The sequence below is a fragment of the Dermacentor albipictus genome, chromosome 7 (assembly GCF_038994185.2).
Source record: "Dermacentor albipictus isolate Rhodes 1998 colony chromosome 7, USDA_Dalb.pri_finalv2, whole genome shotgun sequence".
NCBI classification, from domain to species: domain Eukaryota; kingdom Metazoa; phylum Arthropoda; class Arachnida; order Ixodida; family Ixodidae; genus Dermacentor; species Dermacentor albipictus.
Genome location: NC_091827.1, coordinates 84,044,893 through 84,067,343, shown reverse-complemented (window position 1 = coordinate 84,067,343; position 22,451 = coordinate 84,044,893). Strand labels below are relative to the sequence as shown.

At 47.3% G+C, this 22,451-nt stretch overlaps 1 protein-coding gene across 2 annotated transcripts; it reads right to left on the bottom strand.

Moving 5' to 3' along the window:
* Positions 1-3,423: 3,423 nt before the first annotated feature.
* LOC139047521 (putative ferric-chelate reductase 1 homolog) lies at positions 3,424-22,346 on the bottom strand. Of its 2 annotated transcripts, none has more exons than XM_070521346.1 (4): positions 22,100-22,346; positions 11,958-12,097; positions 11,155-11,364; positions 3,424-3,624 (listed from the first exon to the last, which is right to left on the bottom strand). In XM_070521346.1, exons 2-4 carry the CDS (start codon positions 12,012-12,014, stop codon positions 3,502-3,504), a joined length of 390 nt encoding a protein of 129 aa, XP_070377447.1. In that variant the 5' UTR covers positions 12,015-12,097; positions 22,100-22,346; the 3' UTR covers positions 3,424-3,501. The 2 variants fall into 2 exon arrangements, with proteins under 2 accessions (XP_070377447.1, XP_070377446.1); XM_070521345.1 differs by having other exon boundaries at positions 11,958-12,087.
* Between the last annotated feature and the right edge of the window lie 105 nt (positions 22,347-22,451).

The following is a 22,451-nucleotide window of genomic DNA, read 5'->3' as shown; positions in this document are numbered from 1 at the left end:
AAGAGGCATCGAACGAAAAAATATGTTTTTTTCTTTCGTTCAGAGTAATCATGCATAATCAGTGTGCACGCGTCATATTAGATGGGGCGTTTTCTCGGTTTTCGTGACGTCGCGTGAGATGCAGGCGAAGTGGAGGGTGCCCCAGAAATTTTTTGACCAATCACGGAGGACTGACTGGAGAATTGGAATCAAAAAGTTTGGAATAACATTATAGCTCCCTAGATTTACCGCTGAATATCGGCGATAAGAATTAGGTGCAATTTTCAAGATTACAAAAAATGAGGGTGCATTAAAATTTGACTCCTTTAAAACTCGCCACATAAACAACTGAGGCACAAAAAAAAGTTAATCTGTAATTTTTTGTTAATTAGTCATGAAATTCACGTTATTACCGGTACAGTATGTCTGCCTCGCCTAGGAACTCATCTGCAAAAAACAGCACGTTCCCTACGCTTATAGCACTTTTGTTTGAAAAATTTGTTAAATTAAAAATTAAATATGGGGTTTTACGTGTCAAAACCACTTTCTAATTATGAGGAACGCCGTAGTGGAGGGCTCCGGAAATTTCAACCACGTGGTGTTCTTTAACGTGCACCTAAATCTAAGTACACGGGTGTTTTCGCATTTCGCCCCCATCGAAATGCGGCCGCCGTGGCCGGGATTCGATCCCGCGACCTCGTGCTCAGCAGCCTAACACCATATTTAAAAAAAAATTGTATGGTCTAAAAAAGAAAAAAACCTGTTTGTAACAATAATCCACTTCAATCTAGCACGCTCAACGTACCACTCCCAAGTAGGAGACAGGCATCAGGCGGTAACTGCAATTTATTCACGTGTCACAATGTATAGGCCGATAAGTCTTGTTCATTTTCACGGTGCAAATGTTTCTCTCTTTTTTTGGTCACTTCAATGCTCATGACGAATTGCAATTGCTTAATGAATGAGCCGTTCTTTATCCCTCACGTTTCTCTTTCTTTTTCGCCATTTTGTTACGTTAATCCTTGTGGCCTACGTGCGGATGCAGTATGCTTCTGACCGGAAACTGCTGCTGGACTGTTGGCTATCAGTTAAATTATTATGCACACGCTTTTTTATGTTAAACTAATAAAACAGATTTATTTATTTATTTATTTATTTATTGTATATGTGTGTTTGCTATGCCGAGATACGGTCTTCCTGAGCGAACGCATGGCGCAGAAAACTTCAGATGTGTATAAGTCCGAGTCATTCACAGAGAATGCCGCGCTTTTAGGCATCCTCTTCTACAAAAATTTGTTGCTTCAATCGATTATTTCGTCAGTTTCAGTGTTTCTGTTACTTGTTTGTTCTTAATTACCTACTGGGATCCGCGGTATTCATGTTTTGCCTTTGGCGGGGTCGTCAGAGCTAAAATGTACTGGAGCTGCGCTTTCCGGATGAAGTCGCATCTCTTTGAAGCAGTGCAGTGTGTTCTAGTATTTCTCACCGTCAACGAACACAACACTGTAACTGCATGTTTGATTACTTCGCCGCTATCATTGTTATGGTGCCTCAGGCAAATGAAAGCCGTTATCACTTATTTACAAGCTTGTCAGTTGTGCGGACGTCCACCTGAGAACGATAGTACACCGAGTACATGCGTCAAATAGTGTACGTGTATATATATTTCATCACGAAACGGGCTCCGCACAAACTTCATATTTCACTCTCCTTTGGAAATGACAAAACTATTCGATATTCGATTCGATATTTTTGGAGGTGGTATTTCTGGAATATTTGTACTTGATTAGACAGGATTTGAAGGTTTTACTATTCCAACACCCCTAAAAAGAAAAAGAGGTGTAGGTGGAACAACGTTACACCGAAGGTCACCCACACGAACGCGTGTGTTGCCCCACCTGGTACCACCTGGTACATATTGGCATCCACCAAAAAACTCAGTTCGCGTCAATATACCGCTGCCACGAACCGAACTGACGGCTTCATCCTCAACGGCACAACGCCATAGTCGGGTAACTGGTAGAACAATCATATACAACAAAGAGAGAAAAGGAAAAGCATTTGGATAATTTATTATTAACACAGTGATGGCCGACTGATTGTGGAAAAGCATGGAGGAAAATTCCTCCCGCCCCCTTTTTTTTTGTTGTTGCTATTCTTCTTGAAAGGCAGGAAGTACTCCAGTATCGTGATGCTTTATACAGGGTGTCCCAGCTAACTGTAGCCGGAGTTTAAAAATATGCGAATACCACGTAGCTGGACACAATTAAGGTAATGTTGTTTGTCGTCGCTTGGAGACATCCAAATTACTTTCTTCCTTCTAATTAATGACATAATTATTCCCAATTAATAAATCAGTCAATCAGCTTATCAAATATTATAGTTAGATCAAAGGTATCAATGAGAAAATTGCAGGGAAACACGGCAAACTGCCTATACCGCTTTCCGTTGCTCAATACGTGCTACATAAAAGTGTTTTTTTCGAGCGTGAAACAAGCCCGCAAATGCACGCAAAATTGCCGCCCGACTGGCCGCTCGAGGCAGTTCAGTCATGTCCCAAGTATCCTTTGCGTCTACGTTCGAGTTTCGCGCTCAAATTTCATCAAAAATACTTTATCAAGTTGCTCAGTTTAGCCTTCCGAGCATGCGCATAACTTTGTCGGTAACGCCGGTGCATATCCCGCTGTGCACCGGCCTAGCCTGACGCGCGCACACACACACACAAAAAAAAAGTTCAGCCCTACGCAAAAGGACCACGTGCGAATGATGAAACGTTTCTATTTTTAGCCGGCGTTTGTGCCTGCAGCATATAGAGCAGAATTCGCAGCGCTTGGAAGTGGAAACCATATCTTTTTTTAACCGAATGCTGGCGGGAAGAACAACCGCGATAACGCTCAGCCTGTTCCTCTCGCGTGCTTGCCGCTACTACGGGTTCGTTCGCCAAAGCTGTTTCCGTCAGCTGCCCAGTCGTCGAAACCCGCAGCCCTGCAGCGCGGGCACCGCCGACATGCGACGACGGCGTGGGGTTAAATGCACGCTTTGTCTAAAAGCGTGTGCGAGAGGACAAAAAAAAAAAAGACATTGTCAAAGAAACATGTGCTATATTCGCTGAATGAAACGGGTCAATTTAGGACAACTAATGCGCATATTTTTTGTTTCCGTTGTCGCCACTTCGTGTGATGTTGGCGTAGTTTTGGCTCGCGTACACTTAGATCTGAGCCCGCATCACATGGCAAGGCAATCTCGCATAAATGCCTTTGTAGTGTGTCCGGGCAAAACGTGGGGAAGGCGGGAGATGGAAATCCAAGAAGATGAGCAAAACGAGAACAAGGGGAAAGCGGGAGCCAACGTTTCGACCAGCGGACTTGTCTTTTTCAAACCGCCCTGAAAAAGGCAAGTCCACTTGTCGAAACGTTGGCTCCCGCTCTCACCTTGTTCTCGTTTTGTAGTGTGCCGCGTTTCATTCCGTGAGTACATGCAGCATCCGCCAGATGCGTCCTTCGGATATTACGGCGCTCTTAATCAGGCGGCGTCTTTGGAGATCACCGGTGTCTGGACGATGTTCTGCTCGGCGTCCGTGTTCCACGACTCCTGCATGCCCGGCTGGCCGTCGTAGAGGAAGCAGTCGACGACGCTCGCCGTGCCCTGGACGACAACAGAGCGGCCATCGCGGTCACACGCGCGCTGCCCGTTGTTGCTCGCCTCCAGTGATTTTATAGGTGTCGGAACAAAACCGCAGTTTTGTTAGTCACGCAGAATTTCCTGAGAAAAGAAAACTGAGAAACGTCATCCTGAAAGACGAAGACAGGCCCGGCACATAATCGCTTTTCAAGTCCGTTCTTATTGCCGACTGGTACGTTACGAACATTCCTTTAGAACGCGCTCAATAGCGTTATATGGCCACGTTACGTTGTTTCCCAGTGTGCTGAGCGAATTCTACGTCACACCAAGCTTATATATACTTTCTGGGAACGGTGCATCTTATGTGTAATGTATTAACGAATGTATTGTTATGCGTAATCTTACACATCTTGCGCGTAATGTAATAATAATAAATTTATTGATTGATTGAATGTGTGGCGAACACTCGTGACTCAAACAGGACCGTCGCAAATAATTACTGAACCTTCGTCTTTTTCCTCTTTTCATGCGTTCTACAAAGTTGGTAGCATGTTTTCACGCTGTCCTCAGTGAACTAAATGATACACCTTGTTTTATCTTTAGAGTAAGTAAGTGGTACGGTAATGGTACAACTTCAAATTACTTAGGTTAATTCTGGAGTTTGCAATTCGAGCAGTCAGGAGTGTTATAACTGTGTTTCACGAACGGTGCAGAATTTAACCCGCTGCTTTGGGGGAAATAATGATGCCGGCGATATCACTTTCAGTGAAAATTGCAAGAACATAACGGCTACACTCACTAGAAGTAAAATGTGTACCTTCGCAAAAAAATCCTTAAGAAGTGCTCGAAAGCAATATGGGCGGGCAAGGCTTCCCACCGGCGAGTCATACGTGACAAGCGTTTTAAAATCACGTTGTTTAATTACAGGTAACTGAATTTCTTATTGCAACTTCTCGAAAGAAATAGATTCGCTAAAAAATCAGTTGTGTTTCGCAAGGCCGCACTAATCCGTTGTCTTTTTTTTGTTATTCCACTCTGACAGCGGGCTCCGCGCTCTTGAAATAAAGCTTTAAATTAAATTTTAAGAGATCTAAATTGAAGTAATTATTCAAATTATGTGGTTCTACGTGCTGAATTAAACCACAATATGATTATGAAGCACCTGGTAGTGGGGGATTCCTGAATAATTTTGACCACCTGGGGTTCTTAAACGTGCACCTAAATTTAGGTACACATAGGCGTTATTGCACTTCCCTCACCTCGAATTGCGACAGAAATAAATGTTACTAACTGATAGTAACTGCCTCATCCGCTAATTTTCGATCTGTTACAAACTTTGAACTAACCTCTTAGTAGCGCAAGAGACTCGTATTGGTGTGCCTTTCATCGAGAAAAACCCAAGTACGTTGTCGAAATTGCGCATCGTTTTTTTCCCCTTGTTTTTCCTTCTTGCTGTACAGATTATTATATAGAATAAATTCTGTATTAACAGGTTATTAGCATGACTTTAGAAAATGCTATTCATCTACCACACAACTGGTAACTTATGACACAAATGTTAACTGTAATTCATACATTCGCAAAAACCTTACATAGTAACGATCAAATTAACGGTCTTTTCTTAGATTTTAGTGAGGCATTTGACAGAGTACTTCTTTATAAACTTATTCAAAAACTTAGAGATCACAATCTTCCTAACATTATAGTTTCTTGGATAGCAGTTTATCTTTCGGATCGCGTGCGCATGCAGTTTGTCTCAATAGAAGCTAACAACTCCAGCTGTCTTGTCGTAACATCCGGTGTGCCCCAGGAAAGCGTCGTGGGGCCGCTGCTGTTCCCACTCTACATAAATGGCATTGTCACCGTTTTTGCACCAGGTACACAAATTAGATTGTTTGCGGTTGACCGCGTCTTATTTTGGGAAATATCTTCAGTGCATGACCAGACCAAACTTGATCAAAGCTTACGCAATATACAAGAATGGTGTGATAGGTCGAGCATGGTCTTGAACAAGGACAAAACAATCTGTATTTGCTTTACATGCAAGAAAAGCTAATTAAAATATGAATACACATGGGCCGCTTCACCGTTAAAAAAAGATGCAAATTATAAATAACTACGTGTAGCATTTTCTAATAACCAATCCTGGAACTTGCATATCAGTAATATTTGTTGCTGTGCATTCCGTAAACTTTGCTTCTTAAAACACAAACTGAGAAATTCACTTGCCAGCAATAAATTATTTGATTTTCGTCAGACCTAAACTAGAGTGCGCTTGCATTACACGGGATACATACACTACACATAATACTAACATCATGGAGAGAATTCAGAGAAAGGCTGTTCGTTTAATTTATTCCAAGCTTAAGCGTACCAATTCTTCCACACAGCTAATGGTGGCAAATGACATTCCCCTCTTCGAGACACGGAGGCAGGTGCTTCGCCTGAATTTCCTACAGCAACGAATTAATCGTGAATTATCCTTAGACCCCTCGGTATACGTGACCTATTTGTCCACAAGACGTGTACGTCAAGGTCCCACATATGCATTAACCCCTCATTTCGCCATGACAAATACACACAAATTTTCTTTCTTCCCCAGAGCAGTGTCTGAGTGGAACTCCCGAGCAGCGGTGTATTGAAACCTTCCTAGTGAAGTGCGTTACCCCTATGCTCTCTGTTATGCATATGTATTTGTTTTTATTGTATAGTATTTATATTTCTATATTTGCGGTTTTTTCGCATGCTTTGTTTCTTATTTGCCTTGTACGCTTGAGTACCCTTCCTGCAAGGACCGACGTGTGGTCTGCAGTATGTTATAAATAAATAAAAAGTCTATATGTCCTATTTAGCTTAATTACAGTGACTTCTACCCTCTCATAAATGTTGTAGGAATAATCAATTGTTATCCGCGATGTAATAAAACAGGCAATTGAGAAATCTGCGGAGTACAGTCAACATATCTATATGACTTTCACAAATTAAGAAAATGCATTTGATTCAGTAGAGATGCCAGCTGTCATAGAGGCATAATCAAGGAGTACATGAGGCTTACGTGAATGTCGTGGGAAACATCTACAAAGATTCGACAGCGACCTTGCTTCTCCTCAAAAAAAGTTGAAAACTTACCTGTCAGGAGAGGGATCCGGCAAGGAAATAATCTCTCAACTGCTATTCACTGCATGCTCAGATGAAGTATTCAAGCTATTAGACTGGGAAGACTTCGGAGTGAGGATCAACAGCGAATACCTCAACAACCTTCGGTTTGCAGATGACATTTTTCTATTCAGCAACATTGGTGACGAATTTGCAACAAATCATTGAGGTCTTTAATCGAGAAAATGTAAGGGTATGGTTGAAGATTAATATGCAGACGACAGAGGTAATGCTCAATAGCCTAGCAAGAGAACAAGAATTCATGATCACCAGTCAGCCTCTAGAGTCTGTACAGGAATATGTTTACCTTGGTCCATTACTCACAGGGGACACTGATCATAAAAAAAAGAAATTTACAGGAGAATGAAAATGGATGAGAATGCATACGGCAGGCATTACTAAACACTGACTCGGAGCTTACCACTGTCGCTAAGAAGAAACGGTTACAGTCCTTGCATTCCACCAGTGCTAACATATGGGGGAAGAATCTAGGAGGTTAACATGAAAGTTCGAGAACAAGTTAAAAACCGCGCAGAGAGCGATGGAACGAAAAATATTAGGCCTGACGTTAAGAGACAGGAAGAGAGCGGTGTGGATCAGAGACCACACGGGGATAGCCGATATTATAGTTGACATTAAGAAAAAAAAAATGGAGCTGGGCATGCCATGTAATGCGTAGTGCAGATAACAGGTGGATCATTAGGGTTACGGAATGAGTGCCCAAGGGAAGAGAAGCGCAGTCGAGGACGGCAGACAATTAGGTGAGGTGATGAAATCAGAGAAAATTAATTTGGAGGCGCAAGTTGGAATTAGCAAGCGCAAAACAGGGGTAATTGGAGATCGCTTGGAGAGTCCTTCGTCCTGTAGTGGGCATAAAGACAGGCTGCCGCTGCTCCTCATGAGTTGATCTACGTTATACAGTAATACGTGACATTCCACTCTTATCTGGAGCACCGTCGGGTGGGTACTGTTGCCGGGGACTCGCCGTCAAATTTGATTCCTCTGGCTTCACCCTCTTCCTCGTCGTTGATCGGGCTGCGTGCCGGGTCGAAGTGCATACCGGTACGGGGCGCACAGTCGAGGCTTATGTCTCCTTTCTTGCGCTGTTCCGTTTAGTAAACCACACTACCAGCGCGTTGTTAAGCGCATAGCAGCGTATGTGAAAGTTTGATTTATTAGTGGTACGTTAGCGGAATGTCTTAATCGCGGACTTCCATAAGACGCTTCTAGAAATGGTTTTAGCCGCAAAACCTAGTCTTTGCAGATTTTTAGGTATGTAGATGACTCTTTGATTGTTTTGAACAAATAACAGGACTCTACCTACACAGAATCTGTTAACGACGTATTAGACACTTTAAAGTGCTTGGACAAGGGCTCAAGTTTACTCATGAGCTTTTTACTTTTGACAAGCTGCAATTTTTAGACCTTCATCTCACATTTCATGAAAAAAAAACATGTTCGTTGGATGTACCACCCCCGTGCACAGGAATAATTCTTGTCGTTTCGTTCCGCCCATTCGAAAACAGTAAAACGAGCTATTTACATTAGTAGCTTGCAGCTGGCTCTAACTAGGTCTTGCCCCCACGTCATTCAGGATAGCTTTAATTTGTAGGTGTTTAGGCTTGGCTCGGCGGGCTTGCCTCCTTTGATAGTTTCGATGAGCGAAGCTTTCTTGAAGAAATTTCGGAGTGAGCGCAACAATGCTTCGGAAGAATGCGAAAGGAAACGGAAAGCGTGCCCTGCTGTCATACCGTATACACAAAGAGTTGCTCATTCGTTAAAGAATGTTGCTTAGGTACGATGTACCGGTAGTGTTTTCGCCTCTTCGGAAACTTTAGCGCATTTGAGCGCGCCTAGCTGGTCTTCCGTAAAAAGGGCCAAGTGCGTAAATAACGACGTAAAGTGTTTTTTGAAAAACTGTTCCGCTGGCGTCGTGTCAAAGATTACTTTAGACTGCGGTAAAGTATACATTGGCCAAACTGGGCGTTGCATAAATGATCGCTTGCGAGAGCATGCTCCATCAATCATGCTCCATCAATAGCATGCTCCATCATTACGACAGGCTCACATTTGCCGTATCACTGCAAAGTGCGCACGTGTGAACCTTCGCTGAAAACACATGCATGCTACGGAAAAGTAAGGATACTGTGGCACGGGAACTAGCAGAGGCGATGTATATCAGGAAGTTTGGTGACCAGTGTATCAGCGTTCCGTCGTCGTCTATTCAGGAGAATGAGTTTAGTTTGCTGGCTGAAAGAATATGATTAGGTGTGGTTTCTATCTCATGTGGATGCGCCTGCGTATGTTCCTTTTGGCATGCCTGAGGGTATATAAGCGAAGCATCGTGAAAAATAAAAATCAATTGCCAGTGTGCGCCTGTCCGTGCATATTATTCTGTCGTCCGTGTCTCAGTTTTTGCGCCGAGAACCATTTCTAAAAGCCATGTACCAACTAGTCCGACAGCAGACGTTACTGTTCTATAAGACGATCCCATCACTTAATTAATGGGTGGTTGGTCGGCCTCTGATCGGGAACGATAGTGACGGGATGTGGCCCACATCTGACGAATCGACTTACACCGCCTTCTGCACGACCTCTATAACTGTACCGGTGACGGGCTCTTTTGTCTGCGGAATTTTGCAGGAATTTCGCAGTGAAGAATAGTACCTAAATAACCTTACTACAACAAATATACACTTTCAAGCGCAAAACTGCTTTATTAAAACGAGGCTCTTTTGGCCTTCGACCCGGCAGGATTTGGCGCTTCTGTTTGCTTGGCTTCGCACAGAGCAAGGGTGCCGATGCCGGAGGCAGTGTAACATCAAACTGGGCCGACACGAGAGGTAGTGTAATACAACATGGGCCCCGATTACAGACCCAGTGTACGCCGCGGTTGCGTCGGCCGCGTGGTGGAATCGCGTGGTGGCGTCGGTCGGCTCACTCATATAACCGTGTGTACTCACACACTTCGGCACTTGCTCACGCTCCTATTGTTAGATTCCCAGAGCGTAGAAGAAAAAGAAAGAAGGCGAAAAATGGCAAAGCATTGGGCATTAGGAAATGCAGCATTTCTTCTAACCAGTTGCTTTCTATCATTTTTGATTATTTTCTCTTGTCCGCTAAGCGGTAAAAATTTCTCAATACCGTAACGGTTCCAATTAGGCCAACACTTTTGTATGAATGCACGCCCCCACCTCGCGCCTACACACACTCGCCAGCGCGCACTCGCGTTCGTACTCAGTTCTTTTTCTCACTCACCGGCACCTACTAATGCTCACACTCGCGTCCGCTCACACTTACCGTAACTCACTCACGTGACTATACGTCCGCTCACGCTCGCCAACAGTCACTCGCGTTCACGCTCACGTACGTACACTCAAGCTAACCTGCACTCACTCCCGTTCGCACCCGAGTCCGCTCACACATTTTGTCACTCACTGACACTCTATTCAAAGCATGTGAAGTCAGTGTGTGTATGAGGCTTGTGAGTAAGTGGGCCGACACGTCATGCCTCTCTTTCCGCATGTGTCACCCGCTTGCTCTTGCTTCTTCCTTTAGGTGGTTCCAAGGAGGTTAATGAGGTGGTTCACACAAAACGCCGTCTTCAACGAAATTACAGAGGACTTAAAATGCTAATGCTGTCTGAAAATAATCACTGCTTATTGCTAGCGTGCACATATACATGTTTTTTTTTTCTATACGTGGCGCGTCTTTAAATTGCATGACGCAAGTGGAACTAAATTTAGCCTCTCACTCGCCGTTCAGCTCGGCCTTACATATGTCGACCAGAGCGGGAGTGGTCGTGTTTAAGAGAGCTCGCTCATGCATAGCGGGTATGATCAATCAAGCCTGTGCTCAACGGGGTTTATATCAGGCCTGTGCGAATTGTTGCCCAAAATTTGACGATTGTGGCGCCCCCCCCCCCCCCCCTTCGCATTCTACACGCTGGGCCCAGAAATGGCATGAATAGGCTCCGGCAGCAAGACGGAGGGGGGGGGGGGGGGGGTACCACAAATTCGCGCCCACCACCTTCGACTACGGCGTATCATCTATGCGAATAGGGGGCGATCAATAATAAACCGTAGGACCCGCACTATATATCTGTATCATATGTTAAGAATATAAGCTTTGTATTGCGTGAATCGTGTTTGGTGACGCCATTTTTTTGTCCTAGTGCACATGCGTCCTCTGCAGCACGCACAAGGCGTTTCACTATTCCGCTGCGGCTGCATCACTGCTAAAGCCTACGCAAATTTTCGACTGATCCAGAAACTACGGAGAGAGATAGTGCCGGCCTTTGATCTTGGACTCCGTGGCTCCAAGTGACGAATGAAAAAAAGAAAATAAAGACAGAAACAAAGTAAAGCAAATGTCAACATCAGCAGTTTGTGCGCATACCATGTTGTGTGTATCCGTGAGTCCAGCGGCGATCCACATGTTGTTAGTGACGGCAACGCCCCCTGTCATCTCAAAGTCGAAGCCGTCACCCTGCGCCGCCAGCGAGAAGGAGAGTAGCACGGTGCAGTCCCGGGTTTGGATGCACGGGTCCCCGAGGCCGAAGCAACCCTTGGTGACGCCGCAGTCCTCGTAGGGGTCGCTGCCCGAGCTCTTGCCCAGGAGAATAGCAAAAAAAAAAAAGCGGCTGTCAGAATGCATGTATTTCTGGATAAGAGTCTCGTCTCCAGTTAGACAGTTCATAACTGGCCTGCAGTACGGAAATGCGGCAATCAGCTGTAGAAATGTTCAGACATTTTTAACGTTGTACAGATTCAGTTGCACTAGAAGAAAGAGGCAACCGACATATAATGCGCAGCAGCGAAAAGGCATCAAAGGTCACAAATGTAGAAACGTTATTCGAGAGTGGAGATGCTTAGAGCCCTCATCGTACACCCTGGTGCCTCACAAACATACAGTTTCGGTAGACAGCTCTGGTTTTCTGTAGATTTACTCTCTTGTGAATAAGGAATATCGACATTGTTTTATAGACGGAAGTCAGGGTGTCTAATCGCCGGTCAATATAAACAAAAGTCGTTAACGCGTCTCACCCAGTCTATTACGCGTCTGCATGCAGTTCGTTAAAAACCACGAATGTAATCTTTAGTCCAATAACTCTATCAATTAAGGTTATAAAGGCTATAAAGGGGATTAATAAAGGGAATCAGGACCTTTCGAACATTGCCGCCAACTGCTGCAGCGCTCACCTGTCTTTCAGGTGCACGTGCGAGGTAGTCGGCCACAAGGTTGAACGGCGTCCGCATGGCGAGGCTGTTCTGCTGGCACCGTAACGGGCGTCAGCGCAAGCGATCTGTTCGGTTGCCCGCTATGAGGGAGCTGCGAAACCCTCGAAAACGCGAAGGGAACGTCGTTACCTTGTGCTCATATATACGCCTGCCAAACAATTTATAGCGCCGAGGATTTAATGTAATCCTGTCAAACGCGAAGACGCAAACGTGACCTATACGAGATCGCTATACGATAACTTGCAAGTGTCTGTCTACCACAATCACGAGAGCCATAGTCCACGTCTCGTGCCTTCAAGCGTAACGCGATCGACTCTAGCCTTTATTGCACCGGGACGGTGCTTTTGCCACCCTCGGTTGATGCCCCGGGCGGTTGTGATTCGCGGCACGCTGACCATGCAGCGGTCAGTGCATGGACGACGACGGTGACAGTGTGGTTATCTCTGGGGAGCACGCGCCAGCCCTACCAATGCTGCAGCGTTGTGCAAGTTCCCTTGTACATGTATTCCCTGCATATAGGGTGTATGAAACGGGCGTTAGCCAAACTGGTGAACGAAAAAAAGAAATTCACGCAGAAACTCCTCTGGGAGTTGTCTACGTAGGCGTAAGCATTGGGACACATCTCCACGCAGCCCGCTGTCATTATCAATGTTATGAAACTTCATTCTACCAATACAAACGACAGCGCTGTGGTTATACGAACTGCTGCGGACGGCCGCGCCAGGTGCGCTGATGAGGTTCCGATCATTATAAGCCGTTATCGATCTTTAGCGTCTGCTCAATTGGCGTCGAACCATTATCAACCGTGATCACCCATACTGCGGCGGCGGCTGCGTATGGCGTCGCCGCGCAGACCATTACCTTTAAAGCTATCTGCAATGGGGGCAGTATGCGCCGAACGCTGATAGCTTCGTATGTACTTTATTCTCGCCCCTTAGTTCGCGTCAAAGCGAGATGCGAGGCCCCTATCTTGAAAGTACCCGCCGTGGTTGCTCAGTGGCTATGGTGTTGGGCTGCTGAGCACGAGGTCGCGGGATCGAATCCCGGCCACGGCGGCCGCATTTCGATGGGGGCGAAATGCGAAAACACCCGTGTGCTTAGATTTAGGTGCACGTTAAAGAACCCCAGGTGGTCAAAATTTCCGGAGTCCTCCACTACGGCGTGCCTCATAATCAAAAGTGGTTTTGGCACGTAAAACCCCAAATATTATTATTATTATTATTATTATCTTGAAAGCGATTCGCGATGGGGACAGAGTGCGCCGAGTACTGATAGCTTCGTGTGCGCTGTGTTCTCGCCTCTGAGTTCGCGTTGAAGCGAGATGCAGCGCGAAGGTGGATTCGGTCGCTGCTGCGGACCCTGTCTTGAAAGCGATCGTCTTACGTGACGGACGGATGGGCTTCCTCGTTGGGTAGGCATAGAAATGCTTACGCAATTAAAAGGATGCGAAAAACACGGTGCAAGATACGATTTTAAGACCTGCCGTGTCCGGTCGTCAGATCTCTGAAGAGGGATACATATTTTTACATATGACATATTTTTTTCCCCTTCACCAGCTTGGCAAACGTTAGCTGGGACACACGGCATACGTAGTTTCTCCCGGTAACAATACGTGGCGCTCAAGTACGCTTCACAAATATGCAGGTATAATAGAAAGAAAAAAAAAACTAGCGTTGATGCTAAATGTAACAACGTGAAACACACAGACGACCGAGCTGAGCAACACCGTTTGTGCTTGCGTTTCACGCTCCTACATTTATCCAGTGCAATACTAACACCAGAACAAACCACTACCCCAGCCTTTCTTTAATATCAAGAGGCAATATCCAAGCAAATCGAGAGACACGACAGTACCTTAAGGAATCATGTCGTTTCTTTTTTCTCATTAACGAAGGTGAACACAAAGCTGCACACAACATAATATACCTCAATCAGAGCGCCACTTTTTATAACAGCATGCATTTTACGCGGACCAATTACCAGGAGTCAAGCGTTCTTAAGCGCAATCAAACGCTCTCAAATAATTTTGTCAGAAGGTATGCAAGAGTGTTGGAACGCCTCGACCGGCGGGGTGTAGAGCCCGAAGGCAACGCAGAGGTTACGAAAGATGCCACAAGCTCAACGAGAGACCCCCGATATGTCGAGATCGAGCAGTGTTCCCGAAACACACGAAAGGAATCAAAGGTCACGCCCGATCGACGTTCTACCAGCGCCATCCGTTCGGTCCTGCTTATAACCTCGGTGCACAGTGTATAGCCGAAAGAGACTCGTTTATATGGGCCTACTACTTCCACAGCTAATGTAACCCCCTCAAGGCGGGGGTTTCCTATCAAACCTGCCAGGACCTTGCTGACCGTGGCGACCGGGTGCAGATGTCTTGTCGATTAACACTTACATATTACAGAAAATAAGGAAAAAAAATAGAACTGGGTGTCGGATAGTGAGATCTAACCTACAGCGGTTTCCCTGCACAGCAGCTTGATGCTCTAACCATTAAGCGGCAACGCCAAGTAACTCTTCGAGGCGATTGGCCCTTGCGTCACGTCACGTGGTACTTGTGCGCGAAAGTACGTGCGCGAGGGGGAACCACTTCACAAAAGCTTCGCTTCACATAGAATCCAACATGTGCCGTTGGACTTGCATAATTTTTCTGGAACCGGGCTCAAATAAATCTCGACCAGGGCGGGAATAAAACCCCGGTATACCACGTGCTAGTGTAAAGACAGTTGCGCTGTTTGCAAGTCGTCGCGCAAATTGGTGTAATTAGTTGCGGCTTCACCGGAACAATCTCCAAAACGAAAGTGTTGGAGTCCTATGCTGATATACCTGTATGCGCGAGGTGCACCGAACTTGTTAGATGCCAGAGCTATGACCATACGCGTCAGACGATCAGATTTGAAGACGGCTTTTAAAACTTGCGCCATTGTGATTAAGCTAAAGCATAGCGAAAAAGATATGCATGCGGTAATGCAAACAATTCCGTTCTCTAATGGCCTGCGGAAAGAACGAGCATTTTAAATAGTAAGCGTTGAAACGTTATTGCTGTAGAGTATGAGCGTTTGTGTCGTGGTTGCCTTGTGTGAGTTGACACAAACACGCACTCGCACGCATCCACGCACGGACGCGCATTAAGGCTAACAGAGAGAAGAGACGCTCGTTCAAGCTTCTCTACTTTCGCGCCAAAAGCACACGTTTCTTCACCGCGCTTCTCAATAACTTCTCGCGTGGACCGCGGAATAAGTAGAGGCAGACATCTATTATAATTAGGCGAGCTTAGTTAAAACAGGCTGAGTGCCAGAGCCGAAGACTGTGGAAGAAGTGAAGTTCTTACCTTCGACGAAGGCGGTGCACGAGACGTTTTGTCAAGCTTCAACGACCGAGAAATCACCTTATAGTCGCAGGTATCCGCTGCGAGTGCTGCTGAAGTCGAGGAGGAGGAGGAGGAGGAGGACGTAGTACATAGTGCGTGCCGAACGACCGGAACTAGAGACCTTTAGCTTGTACGCTATTCCGGTAAACGGGAGCGGTTTGGACGGATTACCGGATGGTCGGGGCGTAAACGTGAGCGGTGAAGCCGCCTGGTGTTGTAGAGCTCAACCAGACAAACGCAGAGCTAAAACTGCAGTAACTCACCATATCCTGCTTCGCCACCCGTGCAAATTTTTGGCAGCGGCGTAATTGTGAACACGATTACGCCACTGTCGAAAATTTACGCCAGCAGCTAAGCAGAATATAGTAATTAGCTCTGTGTTTGTCTGGTTGAGCTTTGCGCCACCAGCTGGCGCCCCCGCTAAACCGGAAAACCGCCCACGCTTGCCCGAATACCGGACACGCTAAACGTCTCTAGTACTTTCTCGTCGGCGTTGCGTATTGCTACGTGGTCGGAAAGCAGGTACTCGGCGTACTCGGCGTATTTTTTTACCTCGGTTTCTCTGAGAAAGGCAAACAGAAGGCGATGCAGCTACGTGAAGATGGAGGTTTCGCTTTAGCAATCGGCAAGTTGAAGTTGAACGATTTCCTGCTGCCAGCTTTGTTGTGGGAGAAACCGAGCCCCTAAAGGGTCCAATAATTCTTATAGAAGTGTGCACCATTCTGCGGGCAACACAAAGGTGCTGTGTCATCGACTTCGGCGTCGTCCTGCTACCTGCGCCGCCTGCAGACACGTCGACATGAAACCGAGTAGCCCAATAACGTGCTGCACTGGTGATGGAGACCATTTTAGTATTGGTCCATATAGGTGCTGCCACATTCGCCTGTGTAGGTATACAAATACTACCACGGGCTCGTGCGTAAAGTTGACGTGCCCGTAAATCGCCCAGCGTACATGCGCTGTCATTTCTTTGCGCAGAAATCACATGCAGTACGGTCATTACAGTTTGCGAACGTGCGTGTTAGCAGCCCTTAATAGCCTACTAAAATCATATACGCTTCTTCGAAATCATCGCCATAGCAAAAAAAAAAAAAAAGATATTAAAGAGACGCAGACGCTTCAAGCGGAAGCTATTGGTTCGACTCCCACCTGCCGCAACGTTGTCTTTCGTCGTACAGCGCTGCATAAATACCTTTGTAGGAAACCGCGTCACCTCTGACCGCAGTGCCCCTACGGCGATTATGAGAGAGCAAACATGATCCACTCGTCCGTGTCTACTGCGTGAACTAGACCGACAGCTTCACTCATGTAATAGCCTCAGACGACGACGACGACAATCAACAACACCACCACCCCGAAATTAAGAGATCTCTTATCCAGCTTTTCTGCACACGTACCAACTAGACCCCATTATTATCTCCCAGAAACGACTAGATGATTTCTGTCATAATTTCTTCTTCAAGGGTATAGAGGCCTACGACCGAAGTTTAAAGCGAAAAAAAAAAGAGAGTCGAAAATATCTTCTCAGTACTCCAGTAAAGGAAGAGTTAAGCACACTTTTGATGCTAAGAGGGCGCGATAAAGAAGCGAAACCTGGAAATCCCGTGAAAGCTGCCGTATAGCAAATATAATTGGGGAATAACTTTCACCACGTGGGTGCTTAAAAAAAAAAAAAACTCCGACGTAGAGGCGCTTGGTTTATGCTTGCGGAAAGGGGAAAAAGCGTTGAAGAAACACAGATGGTGTCGTTTATTAATTTTTAAACTCCATTCGCGTTTTTTTTGTGTTGTTTCTGTTCTCCTCCCATTTCTGCAGGTGGCGTTCTTTAGCGCGCACATAACCTGGCAGCAGGAGCGTATATTTTCATTTTCATTTTTTTTGCATTCTCCCGTCATCGCAACAGAAACCGCACTTGAATCGGATGTTTCCCAGAAAAGTGTCATATCCATTGCACCATATCTATTGCTCCATCGCGACGGCACACGCAATAGCAGCTCGCGAATAAGTGCTTCCCAAGCACTAATTGATTTATTTGATTACGCCAATCAAGAGCTTAAAGCAGCTTGTTGTGGACCCCACCGTTAGGTTAGGAAAGAAAAATAGCTGAGCTTACTCGTTCCGAGGCGTAAACACCGCCGCACGCCGGGCCGTTGTGAACATGCTGGTGCCATCAATCTCGGCTTACAAAAGCCTATGTGACATTCATTTTATCGTGATTTTACTTTTATGAAAGCAGGCAGCCTAGCTATCGAGAAAAGCTGTTGCAGAAAATGAAAGGGAAACAGAGCCATTCGTCTGTTGCACGAATGTAAACACGATTTATGCAGACTGCACGCGTGAAGCATCGCGATCGACAAAGCACCGGATATAGCGGAGACGGCGCAAACGCCTCATTCATCAATTCATCAATTCACTTTTCTGCAAGTGGCGAAAAAAAAATGCGCGCAAAGTGCGTTATTTCTTTAAGCAGAGCTGCTTACTTGAAAACCACGCTGCCTTCCCAGCCGAGCGGTGCGGCCCACTTTGCTGATGACATTCGTCTTTTAAACGTTGTCAACGTGCGTGATGGCGGTCTGCGAGATAGCAGTGAAATGCTCTTAAATTATGACGTCCCTGGCGGCGTGACCCTAGGGTCACAATTTTCGTACTATGTGCTTCGATTTACTGTGATTCAGAAACGTGTGCTGCTCTCGCTGAATTAACGCGGTGTTCAAACTTTTGCGAGATTCGTTATACAACCTACATGTGATGACACGTCTACATCTGATAGTCATATTGAAGCGCAGCAAAACATCAGAAGAAAGGAAAGTGGCCTTTAATTATTAATGGAAACGACACAACTTTATGAGCACTGTTTGATCCGCACCGATGGCACCGGCTGTTGGAACCTCAGTGCTGACGCCCGTTATTGCAACTGGGTCGCAAGCCCCAAGGGTAGCGTAGGCCTGGCGGCCTGGGGCACACTGGAAGCATCCGAAGGTCCCAGCAAAACATGAGGCGACTGCTAACAGAACAACTTGTTTATTCTAGCATCGCAAAGAGCGGGCGGTCAGGTCGACCGAAGTAGAGAGACGGGAGAGCACGTTACTCAACAGCAGAAATCGGAGCCTCTCTCCTGGCGTCCGGGGGCAGCTGCTCTTATACTCTTGCCGTCGCGGGCAAGAAGGAAGGTCACGAGATGACACCACGTGACAGCGGCGACGGACGGACTGAGAGACATGTTGGAACAAGGAGGTGACGCATCAGACGGGCCGGCGCCGGTCAGACCTCCTCGCTTCACACTGGGGGAGCTCCTCTCCCCGGCTGCCGCGCTTTGACAAGCGTGGGCACACACACACACACGCACACACAAAGACACGTGGCACTGAACATGCCGGGACGCGCTCGGCGGGGCGCGCTCGCGGCCGCTCCGAACGGGCCAAAATGTCCGCCGCTAGGAACGAAGCTCCGGCGTACGTTGCATCCGCGCTGGCTTTACCGCGCGTCGTAGGCGAAACGTAACAGCACGAACGTCCAGAGGCGCCTGTTATCTTAGCCTTCCCGACAGAAATATGATAATAGTTCCGGTCACGCGCTTGCTGCAACTTACGTTGTTGGCACGGCATCTGCCTAGGCGGCGTTGTTATTAGGCGTTGTTATGTTACTATTAGGCTAGTTGGTACGGTATTATTCACACAGTAACGCAGAAGCACATAGACGACGAAAGAAAAATACGGGACACAGCGCTAGTATGTTTCCCATCCAATGTTGTGTCCGCGAGCAACACTGGCTGACACACCCACGGCTATTCTACTACGCATGCGCAGGTACCTCAGAAAGTGAGCGCGAAGATGGCAGCACAGCGGCTCAATTGGTAAAACGCCCAACGGGTAATGCGGATCCTGTGAGTTCAACTCCCACCTTTGGCAACTTATCTTCTCGCCCCCTCTCATTTCCCTTTACGTTATTATTTCTACATTTAAATAAAACGAAAGAAATTGTTTCTCCTGTGCTCATTTTTTTTTACTTCATTGCCTGTTTTGTTCGTATGGCTGTAACTAACAAAGAAAGTCGCAGTTTCACCAGAAAGGCGCAGCGTCGATTGCGATAGCGAATTAGCAGACAGCCAAACGAAGTAAGGATAGCACTTTTATCGGCCGCATCAACCTGTAAACATTTGCTTGCTCACTAAATTAACAAGCATGGTGCCAGCGCGCACAGAAATCATGAGCACATCGCACTGGATGACCGCCGACACTCACTGTGGAAACGCGGGCGTGAGTAAGCGCGGCAGCGGCAGCGAGCGAAGTGGCCTTCGTGCTGTCTATCGCTTCAATGCAAACTGAGTGCCGAGAACACACAGCACACACAAATCTACGAGCCGCTGCCGCGCCTAGGATCTGTCCCCAACGCAGATGGCTCTCAAGATACGGCCGCGCGATAGCGCGCAACCGGCGCATACGCCTTTGCAGCCGGAGTAAAACGGCACCCCCTTCCCTACCCCACGTGTTTTGCAACGTTGGGCGCCTCGCGCGCGACGCAAGACGGCGCCCCTCCTCCTACCCGTTCTCCTCGCTTTCCCGCGGGTGAGATTGAGTCGCGAGGCCGGGACCGTCGGCTCCCTTTGCACGCTTTCACTTGCACATACAGCGTAGGGCGCGCGCGGCGACGGTGATATCGCCCTTGGACTTTATGCGGGACATAACGGCGACGCCGACGGCAGAAATTGAGCTCATCAGGCCCCTTTCGTTGGTCGCGCTCTCTCACGTCGTCTCGGTCGCCGCAGTCGAGAGTGCGTGCTCCGGCGGTTGGCGTGAACCGGCCCGGCACCAAGACGCTCGTGTCGTTCCTGCATCGCGCTTGCACCAGGAAGCCCCGAAACGCCCCACTCAGGGTCACTGCAGTTGAGACACGTAGTACGTCCTCAGATATTAGTGCTGTTTGATTGACGGGGTTAAGCGCCCTAAAGCGAGAGCTACGGGGCAGATGATCAAATGGAGGACTCCGGAATTTCATTACCTAGCCTTAGGCCAGCAATATCTACCTCACTGACTTTAACGCACTCACAAATTATACCTTTTGCTTAGTGCCCTGACTCGGACTCAGACTCATCAAAATTTTACTCAGCCAGGCTCACTCGGTCTCACTTACCAGAATGCGGCTCGAGCCGGTCCACCTGGTGTTGCTATCACTCGCTCAGGCTTTCTTGTGAACTGAACCGACCGAATAGCAATAATAATTAAAAAAAGAACATACGAGACTAACATATAGCACATGAAGGGGAATTAGATATGTGAAAACATTTATAAAACGTACGCACAAGAGTCTTGAACATACAAGAAAGATCCTTATTTCATGTGCAATACAATGTCTTGTAGGAAACAGGTATGGCGCGCTATATTAGCAGAGGTGAAATTATTTCACTTAAGGATAAAATTTGCTGAAGGGATCTGAAGCGTACGTTTCAGGCAGCTGAGAGTAGAACTCGGTTCTTCCATTCAGGCACAGTGCAGTAGGCAGACATGCTGCTAAAATTGCGCGCGAAAACACTTCAATGTACACGATGCCGAATTTAACGGCGATTAAGGTTAACGGCAAATTAAAGTTAGGCTCGCTGTTGTCGCTTTTTGAGTGTTCGGGGCATCATTCTAGGCGCTGGGAGTTTCATAAATGCCGGTCAGTCCACACAATCAACCGTAGGCTTGCCTACGATAGTAATTACCATATAGGTGCAAATGCGCAGAACCAGCAGTGAGAGTGTTGACATCTATATCTGCAGTGAACACAAGAAACAAACATGGAGGAAGGGAAAAGACTGGGATGAAGCGCCACAAGGCCACCTCGAAGCCTAGTCATGAAAATATACACGAAGGACTCACGGGAAATACGCTCTCACCACGTGATGCGCAAGCGGTTATTTCAAGCCGTTACTATGGGTCCGAGGAAGCTGGCTTGCGGAGGCTAGCTGCCTGACGTCATGCCCCCTCCTAGTTTATTTTTTGTACTTCCTTCGTGGCATCAAAATGTCCGCGCGAAAGGTACATCGCCGACTTTCAATCGAAATACAATTACCGAGAGCACTTCTGACAGTCCGGTTCACTTAGTCGTTCTTGAGCATGCATTTGGAAAGCCCGGTCGCTCCGCAGAAACATCACGGGTACCAGTCTTGATAGAAATCGACCCAAGGGTAGATGCGCAGCACGATTAGCAAACGAGCAGTGCCGTGATGTCAGCCGTCCGTCGCGCTGAATGCCAGCCATCGGTGCTTCTGCACGCACAAAAGCGACAGCGCTCGGTCTTAAGAAAAACGGGACAGGTCGACACGATCACTAAGCCGGAAGGGTAACTGAACGGACCAAACCTGCCAGACTCGAGAACCTCGGGCGGCGACGACCTCGTTCGCTTCTCGCAACGCCAAAACACACAATGCTGTAGCGTCTAGCCTTGTGCGACCTTGGCCGTGAGGGTGAAACAAAAGCCTACACAACATACGCTACTCGCAGGTGCCCGGATGTCGCGCGCTTCGCGGCGAATCTTCCCCCGCTTCCCTTCTAAATCTGACCCCTTCCAAATCTCACCCCAGGGAGGGCGCTTTCCAGGGTATAATCGAAGCACATTCTTTTTTTTCTTTAATATATGAATTGTTGTCTCTCGAGCACATGCCTCGAGGTGCACTCAGCTTGACCACTGATTGTGCCGCTACACTGTTGTACTTCGCAGAGATTCGAATGAACCGCACTGCGCGCCCACTTACCGATGGCACTCCACGCGTCCGGGAGCAGCCGCACGTGAAGCGAGGCTCTGGGCCCGGACCAGTCCGACGGCGATCCGTGCAGGGGAGCCATGGTGTGGCACTGGGACAGCGGAGCGCCCCGTGGGAAGCCGCGCACAGCGGAGACCGCGACGAGCCGCAGTAGGCAGCCGCGCAAGGACATCCAGGGCACGCTCGCTGCCGGGTGAGCGCGCAGGGTCGCTCTTCTGTGGGCAGCCAGCACATGCTAGGAGGCGGTTCCGTTGTCTCGGTACTCTTAGGCGCCCGTGACAAAGCATTTTGCACTTTTAACCCTTCCACTGCCACTTCCGAGTTAACCCGAGCACTCGCACAA